Source organism: Tubulanus polymorphus, chromosome 7, assembly GCF_964204645.1.
Source record: "Tubulanus polymorphus chromosome 7, tnTubPoly1.2, whole genome shotgun sequence".
NCBI classification, from domain to species: domain Eukaryota; kingdom Metazoa; phylum Nemertea; class Palaeonemertea; order Tubulaniformes; family Tubulanidae; genus Tubulanus; species Tubulanus polymorphus.
Window position 1 is genome coordinate 13441451 of NC_134031.1, and position 22969 is coordinate 13464419.

General features: G+C 34.9%; 2 protein-coding genes across 7 annotated transcripts in view; both read left to right on the forward strand.

The window, feature by feature from the left end:
• The window catches only part of LOC141909360 (pre-mRNA-splicing factor ATP-dependent RNA helicase DHX16-like), a 415810-nt gene that overhangs the window by 346353 nt on the left and 46488 nt on the right, over positions 1-22969 (forward strand). The gene's annotated exons all lie outside the window — the stretch shown is intronic.
• The window catches only part of LOC141909361 (serine/threonine-protein kinase N2-like), a 70418-nt gene continuing 53209 nt past the window's right edge, over positions 5761-22969 (forward strand). For 3 of the 4 annotated variants that reach the window (XR_012619702.1, XM_074799802.1, XM_074799804.1), the window contains exons 1-2: positions 5761-6026; positions 9912-10090. Coding sequence is in view for 3 of the 4 variants with exons in the window: in XM_074799802.1 (XP_074655903.1) it covers positions 10055-10090 (36 nt within the window). In the remaining variant the exon portion in view is untranslated. Of the gene's footprint in view, positions 6027-9911; positions 10091-18033; positions 18059-22969 lie in introns of those variants that run through there. The other variant, XM_074799803.1, reaches the window with a different exon arrangement.

Genomic DNA, 22969 nt, shown 5'->3' on the forward strand with positions numbered 1-22969 from the left:
TTCATCTTTGAATTTACCAGGAACTTTTTTATTATCATTGCTAAACAATTCATGATCTTTAGGATAGTTACTGAAATCAAAATGATGTTTTAATGTTTTTAAATCATCTGTTATGTTATTAGTTTTTATCTTTAATATGTAACTGTCAGTATCAAAATATAAGATTTCTATAAAAGTGGTTGTAATACATTATAATAGAATTCATACGTTAGTAATTTTGATAATTCTAAAACTGAAGCGCCAACATAGATTGGTTTATTAAATTTCATTGATGTTCTTCTCATCTTAACTGCAGCTAAATTTTCATCAAATATTCTGTTACCTAAAAACTGAAAAAGGATATGATACCTAAAAAGGATATATACCTAAAAAGGATATGATTGTAAATGCCTTATCCTTTTACCATTACTAACTAACTCAATATCATTTCTATTTCTAATATTTTCACAAGTCTTATCATAGAATGCATTGTTCATTAACTTGAAGAAATCTTTTTCGAAATCAGTTTTAGCTTCAGTTCTCTGTTTGGTGTTAAAATCTATATATTTTTCTAACCACTTAGATTGACTAAATGAAATATAACTATGTACTTTTTTTTAGGATCATTCCTTGTTTTAGATAAAACTTTAACATTCTATAATGCACTACATAATTATATTTATCTTCTTGAGTTACCATTAACTTTTCTGTATGAATATGATTTTCGGGTTTAATTCTTTTTTGATAATTTGATAATTCTTCATGAGTTACAGTTTTATGTTCTGGACAGTATGCTAGATTTCTAGATTTAAATTTAATATGTTCAGGATATTCTGTAACCGGCTGGTTGTTGTATCGGCAGGCTGGCTGGGGAACTAGCATTTACACCAGCGGTACAGGATTCCATCCATCAGGAACAACAAGGCAGTTAAACCTTCTTTGTACAATCTTTATTGCATCCCGGAATGAGAATGATTATCATAGCTTTACATAGTCTTATATACAGAATCATGAGTATAATGTGAGAACTAGGTGTCAGACAAGTTGTAGACATCAGGACTCACAAACAAACACCTAGTGACATGTTTGAGAGACATTAATTAATTATCGATGAGCACTGACTATAGCTAATTATCGTGAAAACATGTTGAGTAATGTCTCATGTTGATTACGACCTTACAGCACATATTGACACTATAGTCATAAGTTATATTATATTATTATTATTATTATTATTATTATTATTATTATTATTATTATTATTATTATTAATAATATGTAGTAGAGCTATGAAATGTTATGAACTGTTCGATATGACATTGTAGATCTATATGATTATGAAATATGCAAATTATATCAGGGTGACAATTCTAAGTCTACAACAAAGAAGTAACCAGTATCTGAATCATCTGAAATATCTAGGATTCTTTTCTTCCAATCAAATTTATCATTATTTTCATGTTGTGAAACTTCACTTATCTCAAATACTCCATAAGGTTGTGGTTCCATCATTGCCCAACCATACAAATTATTTGCATCTATATATAATAACTTATATCCAGGGTTATCATTTACATTGAAATATCTATCGCCTAATACACCTGAAACTCCTCCTCTTATAGATTTTTCAAATAATAATAATTGATCTATATTTGTTAACAAATCCATTTTTATATCTGTAAATTTTAATCCACAATCCCATGTTAAACCTGGGCTAGAATAACAATGACAAGGATCAATATTGAAATATTTTAGGTTTACATCTCTAAACCTTTCGAATATATCGGTTAATAATAATACATCTGATTTTAGATATGAATCTACTAATTGTCCATGATTTTCTATTTTGAAATGATTCCAAATATTCAATGTTCTATTATAGACTTCATCTTTAACATATTCATTTTTTAATTCATCATAGAATTGTTCTTTTAATAATTCAGATATATTGAAATCATTATGTGATTTATAAAATGAATATGGAATTGCGCCTTTATATCTCATTAATTGGAAATCATCATTATTTGGGTAATGTTGTTTTGATATTTTTAATTCATCATCAACTAATGATTTTGATTAGTTATCTAATGAACTATTTAAAAATCTATATGAATCTATAAATCTTAAACACCCAAATTGGAATGATATATAATTCTCAGATGTTCTAGCTAACATTTTAAATTTATAAGTTGGTATTTTATCTTTTGATCTATTTGAATTTAATCTTTCTATTTCATTATTAATTTCTTCTATTTTATGGCATAACTGTTTGATGAATAAATGTGTATCATATCCTGATAGATTATGAAATATAACTGGTACAAAGTTAATTTTCTTAGCTTGTAAGTTACAATTCTCATGCGCAGCGCCTCTAAACTTTCCATTTAAATGATCATGGTCTCTTGCTTTTTTATCTTTATAATTAAATATCTTTTCACAATAATAACATTTATCTGCAAACTCAAATGCTTCTTTATCTTCTTCTGTCATTATAATTTCTTTATTTGTATTCAATAATTTACTAAATCTTATTTCATATTCAATTAATAAGTCACAAAAATGATTAATAACATTTTCATTTCTATAATGATAATATTCACTTTTAATTAGTTCTGGATAATCAGATTTTATATATAACCCGAAAGCAGCAGCTGATTGATGAATCTTTTTAATTGTATTTGTTTTTGGTGGTTCTTCTGAAAAATCATTTTCATTAGAATTTAATTTCTTTCTTTTATAATATATTTCTTTTCTATCTTGATCAGTTAGTTCTTTATTTAATGATTCAAAATCTCCGTATATAACAAATGGTACTTTATTTTTGTAATCATATTTTTTGAATTCTATTATTTTATCCTTTTCATTTGGTAAAACTAATTTACAATAATCATGATTTTCACATAATTGTTTATGATTTAATAATGCACCTTCAGTTCTGAATTTATGTAAACATTTTCTACATAGATATATTTTATTATCAAAATCATTTTCTGATTTAAAAAATAAATCAATTCTTTTAATCCACATATAATGATTCTCATAATATAATATATCTATAACATCGTTTGAATCATAATCTTTTGATAGATATAAAAGTTCTAATGTATAATGTTTTATATTGTTACCTTTTGTATTTGGTAATTATATTAAATCAAATACATTTATTCTTAAATTATTATCTCTTTCTATTTTTGGGATGTTTTTAATTCTAACAGGATAATTATCTATCTTATAATTATTTTCAAATGGTTTATAATAAGTTAATCTAAAACTATGTGTAATATCTTCTGTTGGATGTAAGCAACTTATAATTGTCCATAGAAAACATTTATCATCAAAATTTTGTACATTTATTACAGCATTAGTTTTAAATGGTAGTTTAATATAACTCGATGCTTCAATATCTGGTTCTTTATAATATGATAAATTATTTTCATCAATTGGTTTTGATTTAGTTAACTTATTATATTTTGTGTTATACACATGTAAAGTCATAAATATTATTTCATCAAATATAAAACCAGATCCTTCAAAATATTTCTCTTCTATTTTAGTTTTTTATTTCATTATAACATTTATCTAATTTATCATCTATATGTTGTTTAGATATAATATGTTGTGAATGAGAATTTATATTATATATTGGTTTATCTTCAGATTTTATAAACTTTACTTTAGAAGATATACTAATTTTAGGATATTCAACATCAGTTATTATTTTTATTATTTCTTTCATATTTTCTAAATGTTTTTTATTTTCTTCTAATGTTTTTCCTTCATGAAATTTAAACTAGATAGCTGCTGGACCAATATCACTTTTAAATGCTTCGGTTATCTCTATATCTTTTTTATTGTCTAATGAATTAATATATTTTCTTACATCTTCCATGTATGGTCTTTTATTGTTTAATTTATTTCTAATTCTTTTAATTGTCTTATGTTTCTTATCGTTATCATTATCAAAATAATCCTCACCTAAAATATCATTATTCATATTTCTAATATGGCTTTAGATTTTAAATGTTCATTATAATATCTTTTATCACTGAATGATTGATTACATGTATCACATTTATATGTTTCTTTTTCATTCTTTAATTCATCTAATTTAGTTTCTAATATATCATCTTTATATTCTAAATTCAATTTATTCTCTAAATGTGTTTTAGTTTTATTGTGTCTATTTTTGGGATTTATCTATATTGATATTACATGTTGAACAGTAGTACTTATTTGCTTCCATTTTAATACTAAATCTTTTTTTAAAATTGATTTTAGAAGTTCAATGATTTATATATGTATTATTTCAATCACACTTTACTAACACTTTTAAGGTTTAAAAATCTAACTCATACAAATATGAATATTGAAATAATGTTTAAAATATATCTATATATCTATTCTATAAGAGCTCAAACTTTTATATTGAATAATCTGTCAATTTAAATGTTATTCATATATATGAATATTTTAAGAGTAATAGGGGTTTAGTTGTTCTAGATTAAAGGTTGAATGGTCGAGTTCATTAAAAATAAATATTAAAAGTAATTTAAAACTATAATATATTTTCATAGCCGTGTGTATTTCAGTTGAATAATAGAATAATAATTATTATTAAAATATATTTGATTATATGAATTTGTGTATTGTAAATAAATCAATTGGTCGCGGAGTGGAGCGGTAGCGAAACGGAGCGACCAATTGATTTAATACAATATACATTTAAAATTTAAATTATTAATATCTTAGAATAAATATTTAGTTATAATATAAAATGCACACGGCTATGAAAATATATTATAGTTTTAAATTACTTTTAATATTTATTTTTTAATGGGCTCGACCGTTCTACCTTTGGTATAGAACAACTAAACCCCTATACTCATATCGCATCGCATCGCATCATATCACATTTCTCAACATATTCTTTATTCATGGCTTTTCAGTACCAATTCTCAGTTCTAGTGCTACCTTCCTCATCTCTAAGACTTTTGTTGATGATATGACATGCTTTTCTACCACTTTTCCGTTGTTTGTGTTGCCGTGTTCTTGTGTCCAACTTTTCTACGGGTTGAGAATTTGCTTCCGGTGATTTTAGTCTATGTTTTAACTCCGATATTTCATGTGGGTTGCATTTTTCTTGAACTCCCTTAACTCAACTAATTTTGTGTCCTGGAAAGATTCATCATTTTCAGTTCTCGACCAACCGGCTTACTGATGGCATGTATAGTGTACCCTCCTCTTCTCCACGGTCGTTTCTATCTCGATTCCAAGTGTCCTCTTGGGGTATCTGTCTCTTTTGGATATGGAGTAGAAAATTCTTGTAGCTCCCATTGGTAGCCGGTTGTCATCTTCTGGTCAGCCATGATGTTTGGAAAATGACCTTTAGAAAAAAAACATGGTCGAGGAAATCTTTAACATATATGCATTTAACTGAATTACACGTAAAAACGAGATAATTTCCTAATTAGCACTGCACGGCTTGAGATAAAATACCGCGCAAAATACAATGTAGCCTACATACATGCAAACATATAAAAATCTATTGAAGGTAAACTTTCAGGTGTTACACGTCGTATTGTGGACTCTAAAAACGCTTTGTGACCCGATCGACGCAAACACATATCTTCATTCCGCTTGTCCGCATTTTACACGCTTAGTGTTGCCATGTTTTTGACCTGATCAATAAATAAATTTGAATTTGATCCGTTAAATCATCATTTTTGACGAATTCACCGCTCGCTTTTACTGCGGAAGTCATGTTTGTTACGGTGAAGCTGATTGGCTAAGATAGAATCCAAGAAATTCTGGTCATATTTTCAGCTTTTTGGGATTTTAAACCAATATCAGTACGCCTCATATGAAAAATTCGATGCTGTCGATAGTGAGCAAAGGATCAACTTCACGTCGATGATCGCTGTTTAAATAGTTAAGCGAGTGTCAACGAGTTAATGCGAACCATCGAAGCCGTTTTGGGTCGCTGCTGCTGCTTGCACAAGTCTCAACGACTCAAGTCCAAGAGTCAAGTTGCTGCTGCTGCTGCTGTTGTACGTTTAGGGGTAGTAGTGTACATGGGGCGAGCGCGTCCTATAAGAATTAGTTGCAAAACAATCTTGAGTTAGAAGTAGGCCTAATGGGTAAAAGTGCAGATCCGCACCTCTCGTGATCGACGCAATCTACTGAATGACAGAATCAAGGCTAAAATCTAGTGAAGGATATCTTAAAATTAACCAATGGCAATGTACTGAATTGCTGATGACATTTTGAATCTGAAACAATGATATTTAATGTAATTGATTGAACCATTTACGGGGAGAGGTGCGGATCTGCACTTTTACCGGCCTAATGTAGTTACATACACAGTAAAATAGGAAACCTGTCCTATCCAAATTATTAGGCCTAGCCTCAAGAAGGCCTAAAAATCAACTGCCGCCTTGTCCTTCGCCTTTGTTATCGATCAGGCTATTTTTACAACGGCGTCATAGACGGACGACACCAGCTATATTTTCGACGTTTCATTCTGATTGGCTAAGTCACGTTGCGCATGTGCACTGAGGTGCGTGGTGGTAAGCTTTTTATAATCGGATGGGCTTATACCAACGTTAGGGATGACAAGGGCCAAAACACGGTTGAAAAAAGTAACACTTCAAAAATATACTTTCTATTCACTTCAGTCCACAATTCATGGCTTAATTCACAAACTAACACAGGTACCTTTTGAAATAGTTCAATTTATGTATGTTTCGAGTGATTAATCAACATTATTTTGAGAGATTGATTAATTAATCCTGATTGACTAATTCACGTTGCGCATGTGCACTGAGGTGCCCGACTTAGAAGAAAGTGTGTAACAGAGTTAGAGAAAATAGAGCAGATACATCGAGACTCGAGCCCGGGCCAGTTTATTACTAGCGAAGCATCATACCACTAGACCACTGAGCTCGCTGAAAACCAACCTAAGGCCAAAAAAAAGATGCCTGTTTTCTCATCACACTTTTGTTTTTTACCATAACGAGGGCAGGCGGTTTTTATTTTTATGTACTTTAAAAAAAAAAAGTAGAAATAAAAAGAACTGTTTGAATTTTTTTTGGAGATGCGGGTGGTGTCTTTTTATTTTTATTATATCAATAAAAATATCCCTCTGACATATTTTCTTCAGATGCGGAAGGTAGTTTTTTATTTTTATTTAACTGGAAAATCACTGCTTAATCCTGAAAATGCTTGGTGAATCCTGAAAATCCATTGCAACACCTCAACCGGCCAATGCATTTTCGAAAAGTTCCATCACTGTTGACTCTGGGAGATACTTGTAGAATTGGCCAACGTAGTATTGGCTTCTTTTGGAATATTATTTGAACAGATAGCAACATCTTGGACGCTATTAGCACCACATTTTACCAAGAGAAATCGCTTCGAAATAAGAATCACGCCAGAAATCAAGCTCCACAGCGACCTTGGCATTTGATATTTAGGCCTACGGTAACCGACACCGTTGATATGGGTTCGAGTCACCAGTGTGGTGCCGATGATATTTATACGATCAACTTTTCTCGATACGTTCATAGAGAAATAAAATGATAAAAAGATGACGATATGCGTATTATATCAATGCGGGCGGGTGGATTTTAATTTTTATAAAAAACAAATTTATGTTCGAGCTATGATGCGGGAGGGCGGACTTTCTTTTTATCGCTAATTTGCCGATGATTTTTCCGATGCGGGCGGGATTTCAAAATCATGAGAAACAAGACATCTTTTTTTTTTGGCCTAATGTTTGAACTACATATAGCCTCACCTTACCTAGTTAGTTACCTAATCGTTGGTGGTAAGCTTTTTATAATCGGATGGGCTTATACCAACATTAGGGATGACAATAGTCAGTAACTTGTATGTGGTTTAGTTTCACGATCGGATATTTTCACAAACCACAGTCAGGAATGGGAAGGTCATTTTTCAATGAAATCTTCGTCAGCCAATTTGACGAGTAATTTGCCTGGCATTTGTTGTCTCTTGAGATATATCTGATTTGAAATAGATGTTGGAGAACCATCAAAAATAAAAATTGTTGTTTCGTCTTGGAAGTTTTATGTAAATCCTTGTAGGTCACCTTGTCTATCATGCCACATGTATGCAATACACAGAAATGGCGGCTAATGGCGAAATTTGTGGAGAAATTAATTAATTTCTCAAAATAATGTTGATTAATCATTCGAAACATACATAGAATTGGATTATTTCGAAAGGTACCTGTGTTAGGTCCTTGTCATCCCTAAAGTTGGTATAAGCCCATCCGATTATAAAAAGCTTACCACCAACGATTAGGTAACTAACTAGGATGACAAGGGCCAAAACACGGTTGAAAAAAGCAGAATTGAGAATCAAATCTGCAATAGAACTAGTGGGATGGTGCATTGCCGCATGTTGTTCAGCAACTAAATTTTCGGCATAAAATGTTCCACCAACCAACCACGTGTTAATGGAGAAGTTTAGAAACCACACGACGAATGTAAACGATACGTAATTACCTAAATTCAAAAACACCTACACAGACAATATTGTAGCGTATTTTTATCTCTGCTGCCGGTATATCGGGCTACGAGTTATGCGAGGTATTTTTAATGAGATCAGGAGGTTTGGACTTCTAAAATTGATACGACTAACGTGAAAATATGACTTATGAAATACGAGTTATAAGCATTATTTTGTAAGGTATAAAGGAGAAAAAAGATCAGGACCAAAATAATTATATGAGAGATGTCATGACACGACCAATTTGATGGCGACTTATGCGAATTCCCTTGGAAATTATGTCACACATAGGCAAAATAGCGTTTACTTAAATTATGCCGCATTGGCAAAATACATGTATTCACTTCCTGAATCTTACTAGGATATGACCATATCAAACTTATGACAAACTCTGCAATAAATGAAAGGCAGGTGAGTTTTGCTTGCTAACGCAGCATTATAGGCCAATTCCTGTTAACGCCATTTTGCCAATGGTTCATTCTGATTGGCTAATCTATGCTGTACATGTGGCGTCTTGTGGAGATACCTAGCTGTAAAACTGACCTTAAACCTAAGCCCAACATTAACCCTTTACACTCTAACCCTTTCGAAACCCTTACCCTAAACCTAATAGAATAATTTCATTGTTATTTCTATTAGTATATCTGAGGCCTTTTATATACGTTGATGTCAGCATGTTTACTAAACTAATGCTGCATCGGCAAAGTATCCATTCCCTATGAAATCAATTTCTGACTTCCAGTTATATTTTCCAATCTTTAGCTTGGACTAAGCATAACACTGAATACTAGAGACAGCGTACTACAAACTGGGAATAATGGCTCGATAGGCCTACTACATGTCATTCTGTCACACATGCTCTCCACGTTTATATCGGTATTGTTCATAATCTGTTGATCTGCCTTTATTATGCATCAATATGTTCAGTGAGGATTTAGAAATTTTGTCGGTCCCTCTAGTCCCAAGTTTTAAGCAAGGTCTACTGGACTAGCCTACTAAAATGGAAGCGGCCAATTATTGTTAGGCGATCTTGCCTATAACTCACTGAACGGCGGTTGATGCACGCGTACTGATGAGGTGGCCACATTGATCCAATTTTCTTGTGCCTAAACGTTGCACAAGCAATAGGTTAGGGGTTCAAGTCTCAGATTTTCACCACTGTCCTTCCCTTTGATGCTCTCTTGAATTCAGTTCGGCATGCTTGTACATGCCCAAAATCATCAAAATGAGCTATCATAGGTAAATGAGCATTGACAGAAATTTGATATCTTGGTCAAATATCCATTTCCCACAGTTAAGTTCCGGCAACGCAACCAATTTCACGTCATTTTGACTCTTATATTACCATGATGAACCTATGATTTTAAAGAAACTAATGCTTTATTATTGATTGAACATTTCAGAAATCGGATTGTGCCGTGGCTGTTGTATGGACATCATCGTCTATAATCAGATTAGGCTTACTACTGATTCTCTAGACCTTCAAGTCTGGATTTAACTGGCAGCTGATATAAACCAGCTTGAAAAGCAAGAAGAATTTTGAGAAATGTCATCAGATATTACTGGTTCAGCCTACTACCAGGTCAGTCGGTTTAAAGAAACACCTTCAGCCTTGTACAATAAGTGATGTGATTACCTGTAGTTTCTGTTATGATATCAAGTGAGTTCAGTAGCCTATATTGAATTTGAAAAAGCAATGGCACTCGCCATTTAAACTTTATTTCCAAGACAACGGTAAATCAGTTCTGAGCAAAAACCTGACGTAAGGTGGGGATGACAGTTTGTGGGGGTATATATGGCGAGTTGGACTTAAAGAATGATACCTTGCTTCTCCTGATTGGCCAGGTCACTTTTGTAAACTGCAATAAAATTTTCAGTAAGTTCATTTCTACAGCTGTCGGGTCTGGTTAGCCTGATCACGATTTTAAAAAAGTGAGAGCAGATGGGCGGCTGGCCGGGTTTAACTTTTAATGGGGAACTGCAGTCAAAAAAATTATAATTAGCCATTCATTTCTACTCTTGTTGTTGTTTAGCATAATGCTTGTTGAAATTTCCAATTCTTTCTAATTAACTTGTATACAACGATTTTAATACTGTTATCAGCAAGATTTATGGCAGACTAGAGCCGCCATATTTAAGTTCCAAAGTGAGGCATGTAAACATTGATGACGTATCCCGACCCATCATACACTGGACAGTGTGTACACAAAATCGAAGATCTCAGTTGAAAATTGCGATTAAAATACTCCTGCTGGACTACCTGTGGGGTCTTTACTTATATTTACCCACTCACTGTGTGAAACCTATCCAAATAATTGCTGATGTGGCATTATGGTGCAGTTTAGAACTGTTATTGGACTTCAAATGATGAAAATACTATGAATAGCTGCAGTAACATGTATCGCAGTGGGCCGAACTATGTCAAAGCCGAGAGAAAAGCCGCCAGGCACTCTTCAAAACCTCTTATGGATAAAGTATTAGACAAAATGTTTTTCTGCTGTTGTGAAAATGTTTTTATAAAGGTTTCTAACACATATAGATACAAACAATTTTTCACTGCAGTTCCCCTTTAAGCTTAACAGGAAGGAGAAACAAGGTAGGCTTGTCATTTTTTAAGCCTTGGTAGCATTTTTGAAATGTGTGGGCCTATGACGACCTTTATCTGTCAGGCGCATTCTTCTCGGTGTGCAAAAGCGCTCAAATCGACGGGAAAAGCACATTTAGGCCGGAAAACGTACGGCACAAGAAAATACGTTTTCTCATCAAATTTTCCCCTTATCGGAGAAATGAAATTCTTGGTACGTAAAAGCGCTCAGATTGACAGGAAATGCACATTTTGGCCCGAAAATGTTCAGCGCGAGAAAAGACGTTTTCTCATCAAATTTTCTCAGTATCGGAAAAAGTTTTGCAGCAGCAGTGGTTGCAACACAGCTCTCTGTGTTTTCAGTTTTTTTCTTGGCAAAGGATTAATAATTCTTTTATTGCTGTACTCGGGAGTTTAATTTGATCTGTCATGGATTTTTAAATGGATTTTATTCATAGTTGTGAAGCTGGATTGTTGAAGATGGTACTTCTATACTCTAAAGCAGAATGGATGGTATTTACCGCGACGCATTAGGCCTAGGCCTATAGGGAAATCAATGCGTGTATTGAAACGTCCTTTTACTGATGCTAAATACCAGTTTTTCCCGTTATCAAGTTACATGTTTCAAACAGATTGGTGGTCCGAGGGAGTAACAATATTCATTCTAAGCCCGGGCTAAAATTCGGTTAAAAAGATGTGTTCGCCATCTAACAGTAAAGTACTGTACTATGCCTCTGTAGTAGTACTATAGTAATTTACTGACAGTACATGACACAGTTCTCTCAACACCAATTTGTGCCTCAGTTGTTGAAAACATTGGTTAAGACATTCATCACACTTAATCTTTGGATCAAAATTAATATGATTGGACTTAGCGATATGTTCTGACCGTGTTGCCGGCCCATACGCAGCGTCTCAGAATGGTTCTCGAAGGGGGACAGGCCCATTGCACAGTTTTACTGAATGGTTCCATACCACAGAGAGGTTACTGGCAGATAGGGAGGCCCAAACACAGCCTCTCGGAACTGCTCTGGGGGCTGCCGATGCATGCATTCGTGGTAAATTTTATAAGAGCGCTTTCAAATAGTACATACGGATTTTGGGGAAGGGTAAACAAATGTAAAACTTTGTACGGGGAGGGGGTCAAAGCAAAATGTACGTACTATTCTGACAGGAGCTCTAAGAAAATGTATGTATATATGAGATATATAAAAAAAATCATATCAAACAGTAATACAAAATACAGAATCCTAATATCGTCGAGCGACTATCTCGGCAATTTCAATCAATAGTCCCTCGATTTAAGCATAATCATTCAATTCGTTAGTTGAATGGGGGGGCTTTTCAAATGAACGTATGGGTGGTGTGGTCAATATAGAAAGTACAAAGATCGAACGAGGAGGGGTCTAAAATCGGCTGGGGCATGTGAAGCATTTAGATTTATTTCCCGTCCAATTAATGAATGCTTTTCGTTAGCAAAAAATAACAGGATTCTGCATTTATGCGCCGTCTATTGGAAGGGTATTCAGCTAGTTTATTATAAAGTCAAATCTGAGTATTTGCTATAAGTAAGCAAAGCAGAATTGCATAGCAACTTTTTTGGTTTACCTTTGTCAGCAGTATGAGGTTGGCATTGAGCCAATTGAGGTAAAATCGCTGTACGTTTTTTTATTTGAGCATTTTTTTCATTGGTTCTTGGGTTAAACGACACATAATCGATGCGATTGAAGACATGACAAACTTCCGTCGATGACATGGTCAACTCGAAAAACTGTTTTTGGCGGGAAAATTCTTAGCTCTTGCGTATAAAATTGCAATGACCTCGATTGGGGGCATCGTCTATACGAGCGAATGTGATTGGCTGTTTTTGGGATAAACGGGGAATGCCGGCGCTACTAAAATAATTATGGGGAAGCCATTTATGGCAAACGTTTCATTGGACTAGGTGTGTGCGAATTTTAAATGCTCATTGCTGGTGAGAATATAATTATTTCACATATCGCCATAGGTATTGTTTCATTTTGATACCCGGTGATTGTGTTGATTGAGATTGAAGTGAAGCGAACGTTCACAACACAAGGCCTCCACGTGCGCGGGACGGGAGTGCTAAACATTAGACTGTTGCACACATAAACACACTCTCATACAGACTACTATATGGTGATGCTGTAACGCTGTTTGGCGCGTGCACGTTGGGTATGATAACAGGCTGAATAATCGTCGTAGCAGAAGATGAGCGCTGTGTTTTCTGTTTGATAGAATTTGAAATAAATTGTAATTTCTTGTGACCTGAAAATACTAAGCAGCAAACTATAGGTATAGGTCGAGGTCTGAATATTGTAGTGGTAAATTCCAGGATTTAAAACGCTCCGGTGTATTAGCCGTACATTGGAAGAGGTTTCGTTCCCAAGACTCAATATGCAGCCACCCTCTGACATGTGACTTCATATGAATTTTATTTGAATATTTTTTCATGTTGTGAAAAATATTTTTTTGAAAGTATAAAATAATTTTTGGACGTAGACCATAAACAAATGTTTATCTTTTGTCTTATTTGACTACAAAATAATTCTTTAAGAAAGATAAAATACAATATAAACTTCTAGAACTTTGAAGTCACGAATTAAAAAGAGTTTTCAAGCAATGCCCTTACTCCAAACAACCTTTCAAGGTAAACCACACTTTGCCCATGGGCAATTTATTTTTTTTTACGCAACTGTATACTACTAGCAGTTTTAGCAAGAGAATTTATAACTGTGACTCTGTGTCACACCGTTACATGATATTCGTGTAGATATTTATCATTTCTATCGATTTTATTCCGCTCTGAACAGTGATCGGAATTTTGTGTTCATCGTCACAATTTCAGTGGATTGATCCGTGATGATTTCTAATTCGTCTATCAACTAGAGGCTGCTTCATGATTCGTCGTCTACTACTAGAAACGATTGGTTTGTCGGACTAATTTCTGTCTATTTATCTGGTGTTGGTGATCAGGACCAATCTTTAATCTTCATGTTTGTTTAATTATTCAAGGAGCGACGTGTTGGAGGTCTACAGCGTGATTTGTTATTTCGACACTGTTGAGTATCTTTGATTCAAATTAAATTTAGATTGTTCCTCGGATAAAATTGTTGGTAATAATATTCGGAAAATAATGCATCGATAAGAATTGATAATTGATAAGGTTAACTTTTGAGTTGGTACCAGTATTTGGAATTGGCATAACTTGGTTGAAATTTGGTTCGGGTTAGTTATTGGTTTAAAAAAAAAATATATCATTGCTATATACTCACTTATCACGTCTGAATGAATTTATATAGGGGTTTAAAAGTTTCTCACCCCACGCACGCGTGTTGCCAATACCATCAGGAAGTGCGTTACACTATGATCATCGGTAAAGATGCAATCACACTTACATACAATGACTGGTAGAGACTTAGGCATTCATATGCTGATTTATGATGAAAGCCATTAACAGGTGTTATTACTACTGATAAAAGCAGATACATTACGTAGGCAACTTTTCTTAGGTTTTTTAGTCACTTGGGAGTTAAGTCAATATTTTGTTTTTGGTCAATACCCTTGATGTTTCACATGTCTATGTATCTCCATATAGGGCCCATCATCATAAGACAAATTAGGCTGATCGGACTCAAGATGGCCGTCTTATGACTAAAAAGGTCATTTTGACCTGAATTCGGAGATCCGTGGCTAACTACAGCGTTCCTACATAGACCCTTAAATCCCTCACAAAACCCGCAAATTCCTAGATTTTCTTAGTTTTAGCCCTTGGCCCAAGGTGTTGAATATTGAGTAGTCAGATTTTCAAGCATTTCGCCAAGGTGTCCCGGGATCCCTTGTTATATTTTGCTGAAACTTGGCAACAATTTGAAACAATTTGGTAGGCCTACTGGTATACGTTTTTGATTTGCTAAATACAAAGATGACTTTCTGTTGGCCATTTTGGCATGTATTGAATTTTGTGTAAAAAAAATTGAACGTGGCTGATTGATGGCCGTTCTGTCTATATAGTGAAATTTGCACACACACACACACAACTCTTCCGATCTTTAGTGTAATGTTTTGAAGACGTTTCAAGGTAAATGTCTTGATATTTGGTTTATACGTGTATGTACCCTAGACACATCTTCAGCCCAAAAACTGGCCCTGTCAGATTCAAGATGGCCGACTGGCAGCCATTGTTGTTTGCCAAAATCAGCACTTTTCGCCAAAATCAGCAAGTTTTCAAGGGAAATTTTGAAGATGCGTTTATCAATTACCTTGATCGTTCAGATATATTTGCATCCCCCAAGGGCCCATCAGCATGAGAAAAATTTGGTCGATTGGACTCAAGATGGTTGTCCTGTGACCTTTTTTGTGCCCAAAAATGTCAATTTTGGCCTGAATTGTGAATCCTGTTAGTGTAGCTTCCTAATGGTTTGCCATTTTTCATTGCAATTTGTGATGGGTATTCTTTGGAAAGGGATCTCTTATGCCCAAGACAGGTACATTTGATCAGGCAATTATGACGCAATTGGCGGCCATCTTGGTGTCATCAGTACTCATCGTAGGTGGAAAAAAGTTTTCCCACATTATATTGATACTTAAGCATATTTTGTTACCACAATCAATTGAAAAGTTGTAGCTCATGATATGGTAATGATCGTGGTAATTTCAAGGTCAGGCGTCGAACAATGCAATAACTTAGTATTTCTATATTATATTTGTACCTATGCATATTTTTTTTTACCACAATCAATTGGAAAGTTGTAGCTCATCACATGGTCTGTGATTGCGGTGAGTTTCAAGGACATTAGTTATTCTATATGGTCACTAGGGGGCCTTGAATAGTAGAATAACTTAGTATTTCCTTATTATATTGGTACCTAGGCATATTTTGTTACCATGATCAATTGCAAAGTTGTAGCTCATGACATGTTCTATGATTATGGTGAGTTTCGAGGTCATTAATTTTTCTATATGGTCACCAAGAATAGTAGAATAACTTTGTATTTCCTTTTTATATTGGTACCTAGGCATATATTGTTATCACAACCAATTGCCAAATTGTAGCTGCTGACATGTTCAATGAATGTGGTGAGTTTCAAGGTCATTGGGTTTGCATATGGTTGACAGGGGCGTTGAATAGTAGAATAACTTAGTATTTCCATATTATATTGGTACCAAGGCATATATTGTTATCACAACTAATTGCGAAATTGTAGCTGCTGACATGTTCTATGAATGTGGTGAGTTTCTAGGTCATTGGGTTTTGTGTATGGTCACCAGGGGGCATTGAATATTCCAATTGTTAGATTGTGCATTTGAAACCACTTTCCAAGTGGGCATGGTGTCCCTGGACCCCTTGTTTTCAGGTAAAAGCAGGATAAAATTTTCATAAATAAAAGATCTACCAATCAAACGCTTACGAGATTTTTGAACTCATTAAGCAATGGGAGTGTCTGACCGCAAAGCATTCAGAGGACTCGGCCTCTGGGGTTACTTAGCTCTCTTGAGAATTAGATTCTAACCCTCCTCATGGCCCTGTGTATGGCTCCCATCTCAAATGACAATGTGCTTACTTCCTTCAGAATTAGTTTTGTTTGGGTCATATTTTTGACTTACTCTTTGTGTGAAGAGTGGCACACTTAATGTTTGATTCACTCTCACGAGTGAATCAGCAAGGAGTTTGAGGTTACCCTAAGTTTTGAGGTAACCCTAAATCCACCATTTGGTATATAGTGGCCAGGAAGTGGGCAGGATAGCTGCATGCACACAAACTCTTTACATCCCTATATGACACATGAACACCAGTTTTACAGGTGAAGTATTCCATTTCCTGTTAACGACAGTTCTATCTAAATGTTAATTAGTTTTCAGTCATTCCGGTTTGTTTTGTAATTATATACCGGTTTTCTGTGCGTCATCTGCAGCATTAATGCTTACTATGTATAACTGAAATAATTAGATAATGACGAATCCTTTTTAACTTCGTAGTAGGCTACTAGAAATTAGTCAATTGCTTTGATCTTGGTCCCATAGTTTGCAGTATAGATATGCTGATATAACTGACATCGGGGATTAATTGACAGTATTAAAGTTGATTTTTTGCATCATCACTGGGATAGGCTTAAATGTCTGCAGATACATTGCCGCGTAACAACTCATTATGGACTTCATGGTGTTTTCCCTTAATGGGATATTATTCGCAAATAACTTTCAAGGTTTGTTTTAACATGAAGGTATAGATAGAACATCACAGTCTAAATTTGTTCACTTTTCATTTCCCTGAGACTTTCATTTGGGGGGAATTTTAGACTTCAAGATATTTGTATTTAATGTATTGTCTTGTTAGGCATCTATCTACTGCTAACCTAGAATTTGGACTTGAGGTCATTAGATATTGGTCCATTGATCATACCTATTGAAATCAAGTGACTTATTCAATATGGCCGCTACTGCTTACATTCTGAATTAGTGCTGCAAACGAAATGATTGATTTTCTTTTAAAAGTTGGTAGGTTCAAGGTCTCTTAAAAAGTTCTTGCTCTTTTTATCCAGGGCGGAGATATTCAATTCTTTGTGAGTGTTCAACACACTACAAATCATATATGAAACTTGCTAGATGATGAGCTATAGGTCCATGGATTAAGTCTACATTTCTTGCTCTTTTGAACTAACCGCCATAACATTTTTTGACATACCAGTGTGGCATGCGTGGCATTGCACCACTTTCTAGCTATAATCGAATGTTTCTTAGCTTTTGAAGATTTGGCCATGGGATTTTTATGTATGTTGGCTGCCTGAAAATGCCATGCTCAAACACCATACATTTTTATGATATAATGTAAGAAGAAAATCTCATATCTCATGACCTAAAAGACCTATTCAGTTCTAAATTTTGGAACAGACTAAATCTGTGTGGGTGCGCGCATGCATGTGTATGGACAGAAACTGGTTCCAGGTCTGTTCTAAATCATACTCTGTGGTGAATTCAATTGTAATAAGCTAGTCACTAAATCGACGTAAAGCTGTTAATTAATATAGGGTCTAAATATTTTTCATATATTTCTTGACGATGATCTCTAGTGTGAGATCGAAACGTCATGTTTTTACATTTTAGAAATAAATTCTCGATTTTAAATTCTTTTTATTGTACATAGTGGGTTTTTATTACGCCGCTTAAAGCGTATGTATGTTTCAATGCGCGAAATTAAATAGTTCCAATTGTCACCTAATTTTACTTTGCTGTCCGGAAGACATTGAGATGTGTCGTGTTACTTTTACGCGAAGAGTGTAAACAAATTAATTATTGAAACAATACAATAGTTTTGTGCTTGAAGATAAGATACTGCCCGCGCGCATCAATCGAACGCGCTTAACTACAAGTATTCAAGTAGGCCTACAACTGCTGTGTCGAATCGATGATGAGTGTTGCATTATATTTATCTCTTTCTAAAATCGCAAATTTTTCTCTGGCTTTGCACATAGGTTATTTCAAGTAGTGAGAAAAAATGGTACGGTTAGCTTTGGTGCTACTGATGTCGATTTTTAACGCCGTTAGCATTCTCGTTCTCCCGTGCCACACGTGCAGAACAGCGCGTATCGTGCTGAACAGAAGAAGAACTGTCATGGCGCTTGCGCTGTGTTACTGCTGCTACAGCGGCACAGGGATGAAAATGTTTTCTTCATCTCCATCATTCCAGAGAGCAGTGGAAATATGTAGAGATTTAGGGGGGATGAGGGTTATTGGGACTTGGGTCACATAATTTTTCTGAGATCGGTAGATCACATTTTGCGGCCATAAAAGCGCTGCGAACCGTAAAAGCGTTCATTGTACTGGTTTGTGTTTTCCCGATCTCCGTTTACTTTACGTTGTACAAGTATAACACGGAAAAACCCAATGCCAGGTATTGATGTGCAGTCGCGGCCATGGCCATGTTTCAGAAGGTACCAGTATAATACCACGGAATATAAATGTTCTAAACTCGAAAGGGGGACACCTTTGAATTTCTGATATTTTTCGAGCCTCAGGACCTTTGGTCCTCTAGTCTTATTATCCGTTTACCACGTTTGATTGTGGTTATCGTACTAATTTCTATATTGCCTAAACTTGTATAGGCCTAACAGATTATTGGGTACTTGTGTCTTAAATCTTAATTGCATGTGCTGTTCATAGAGTACCTGTCTTAATTGTTTTGAAAATTCCCAGAACAAATTTAACATAGATTGATTGATATTTCCAGATATATGATAGATTGGAGTTGTCATAACTTTTTGAATGAATAATAGCCAAGGACTAAAAAATCTATCATTTAGATATGAATTTCAGGGTAAAATACTTATGGCGATATCTTGCAGGGTCATTTATAATTATCTATAGCAAATTCAGATAGTTGCTGGAGTCAATGGATTGATTTTGATTTATCCATTAGCACTCAGGAATTTCACTATGTAGTGTCAATTATTCCTCAGAAAAGTCAAGGGAAAATCCAAGTTTGTCATGATACTGAATAGCTCATTTGCTGTTTATTTTCATGTATTACAAGTTTGTGTTATTTTGAAGTAAAAAGTCAAGGCTTTCATATGATATAAGATTTGATGAGGTGGGCCACCAAAATGGTTTCTTTTTGGCCCACGAAATTCATACAAAACTTACTTAGGTTTCCAGGGAAAATCCAAGTTTGTCACGATACTGAATAGCTCATTTGCTGTTTATTTTTCATGCATTACAAGTTTGTGTTATTTTGTAGTAAAAAGTCAAGGCTTTCATATGATCTAAGATTTGATGAGGTGGGCCACCAAAATAGTGTCTTTTTGGCCCACGAAATTCATACAAACTTACTTAGGTTTCCAGGGAAAATCCAAGTTTGTCACGACACTGAAAAGCTAATTTGCTGTTTATTTTCATGCATTACAAGTTTGTGTTATTTTGTAGTAAACAGTGGAGGCTTTCATATGATATAAGATTTGATGAGGTGGGCCACCAAAATCGTGTTCTTTTGGCCCCCAAAATTCATACAAACTTACTTGGATTTGAAATGACTGATGTCATGTTCATACTCCAAATCCTTGAGAATTTGAAATAGGAAGATGTTGATTTCTGTACGGTATTTTGAGGACTCGGGAGTTTATCGTAAGCTATTGGTTTGAACCCCACTATAACCATGTGCAGCATATGAAAAAAGTGTCAGGGCAGATTCGGGCCGCTTGAGGAGTAAAAGGCAGGGCAGATGCGAGCGGCTTGAGTGCTTATGGGTTAGAACATTACGCACAATATAACTATCTCTTGAGGCACCAAAACATATCGGCTTCACCAAACCAGTACCCAGCCGATCAACTGACTACAAAGTGCAGTATATTTTCATCGGTTATTTGCAATGGCGTTGGAAGTGCAACAACTGCACCGCCTCGGCAATAATTTTCTGAATGACGTTTTTGCTACTTCGAATACCACGTTTTTGAAGAAATTAAGTAAATTCGCCGCGGCAATATTTAGAACCTGTCCAAAATCAGTATTTGGCCACGGCAATCAAAAATTGCTCCCACCACGCCTGATTTGGTCTTGGTAAAAATGAAATGGGGTTTGATTTTGGTATCGGAAATCGAAGTCAGTACAGATATAGTTGGATGGTCAGTCGAAATTATTTGATTTTTTGTTTGAATCGAAGTAGATGATTGGAAATTTCGGTTACCAAACCATGGTCAGACTGTATTGTTCGGTGACAAATCCAAACTGTTAACTGTGTTACTTAAAAGGTATAAACTGTATTGTACACAGCTGTGAATACGATGAGCATCTTTAAGGGTATGACTCCATACTCTTCCATTCATGCAGGGATACATATCTCAGGTTCAATTGAACCCCAATCCTTTTCTTTCTTCTGGATTATATATATATATATATATATATATATATATATATATATTCCATAATTTCCTCTGTAACTCAGTATTCCTGAAGATGACCTTTAGAATATAATCGAAATGTCTAATTAACGATTAACCCCTGGAAACATCTTTTAACTTAATTTTTTCACTCCTGGAAACATCTTTTACCTTAATTTTTGCGTTATTATTGAAGAATTCTCTCTCTCTATATATATGTATAAATATATATATATATATATATATATATATATATCTTCATAACACGTATATAATTTTAGTGTCTTATTAATGCTGAGTGTACTCAACATCAACTACTGAATGCGTCATCAGCTATAGGCTATTTATATGTCCTGTGCACATTGGATCATAAAAAACCTCCATCAATTCGGCTACTATCTATATTCTATGTCATTCATACCAAACTTCATATTAATAAGTCAATACTAGTGAATCCCCGAAGTACGAATTCATGGGCGTAATTAAAAATGATCACTGCAGTACAGTACGTATAGTAGTATAGCAGTATAGTACATAACAGAAGTACAGCCATTGGGGGATCCTCCTATAGCTCAATGCTATGTCTGAGTAATGTAAGCCAGAGCAGACCATAATGGATTTTATTCTAATGTTTGGCTTACGTAAGCTGCGCCAGAACCCCTTAGCCAAATAAAGCATAATTATGTCATCTAGGGAGGTTTTGTTAAATCACAAGTCGCCGTACTATCTGCTGGCGATGAGAAAGGTATAAATTGGCGATCAATCCCTCGTCCATCAGCTGCCAACTGAGTGCTCTTATGACCGCTGATTCAACGATGATCAAAGATAGACTGGTTCCCGTTCGAACGTCTAAAATAGACTGGTTGCCAGTCTTAGAATATTCAGTTTGGCTGTTCTGTATGGACGCCCTGAGATGACATTGCCAGTTGCTAGTTGCCAATTGCTAATTGCCAGTTGCGAGTTGCCAATTGCTAGCTCTCAAATGCCACTTGCTAGTTGACCACTTTTTCAACCTGCCCGCTAGCGCCACCTCAATATATTTAGAAAAAATAATTACCACATATCAAACCATAATATTCCGTAATAGTTCTATGATTGAACATTAATAATATCACTAACGTGATATAGCCATTTCTATTAATATTAATAACACAATATCAGGCAAAAAAAACATCTTAGCCAGTTAGGAACTATTTCTGACTCCCGATGTGAATACCGCGGCGTGCCTGCGGGTGGGGCTAGTTAGGTTCAGACTGCAGCCGTGCAGTGGCTGGGAACCAGTCCATCTTTGATCATCTTTGACTCAATGATCATTGTTTTTAGATTAACATCATCAAATGATGTCGTTCTTCATCAATGCATGTTCTATTATCGTTTCATAACTAATACCATCATTTTATACATTTTAGTATCATCGTTTCATATCTTTCTATTATCGTTTAGACATCGTTCAACCTTTTTAGGACGTTCGTTAGATGAACGTCCTTATGTGATCGGTTTGCCGGTTGATGACGCACTTCCGATTTGGTTGACAGATGTTTAAGGTCGTTTTAAAGCCAGTTAGTTAGAGATTTCCTCAAATTCCGCATCAGAAATGGTGTCTTCAAGTTGGGATTGAATTTGGTTGAAAATAGTTGGTTAGTTTTTGCTGTGCCCTCTTGAAAAAATGCTCTTCATGCCGTTTATGTGACATCACACATCACGTGTTGCTTATGACGTAGTGATCGACAGAAGTGCCATTTTTAAAATCGTTGTATCGTAGATGTTAACTTTAGAGGACCGTACAAAGTCTCTTTGAAGGTGAGTGTCAACATATAGGCCCTATGGTGACTTAACTTAATTCCTTGTGAGCGCACAGAGGCCCTGTGAGAATCTAGAGACGTTGGCAGCATTGAAAATTACGCAATGGTCCGCTCGACGCGCATACACATGCTGTCAGTTTGACCTACGTGACTAAATACAGCCGCCATGAATCAGAAGCAATCCA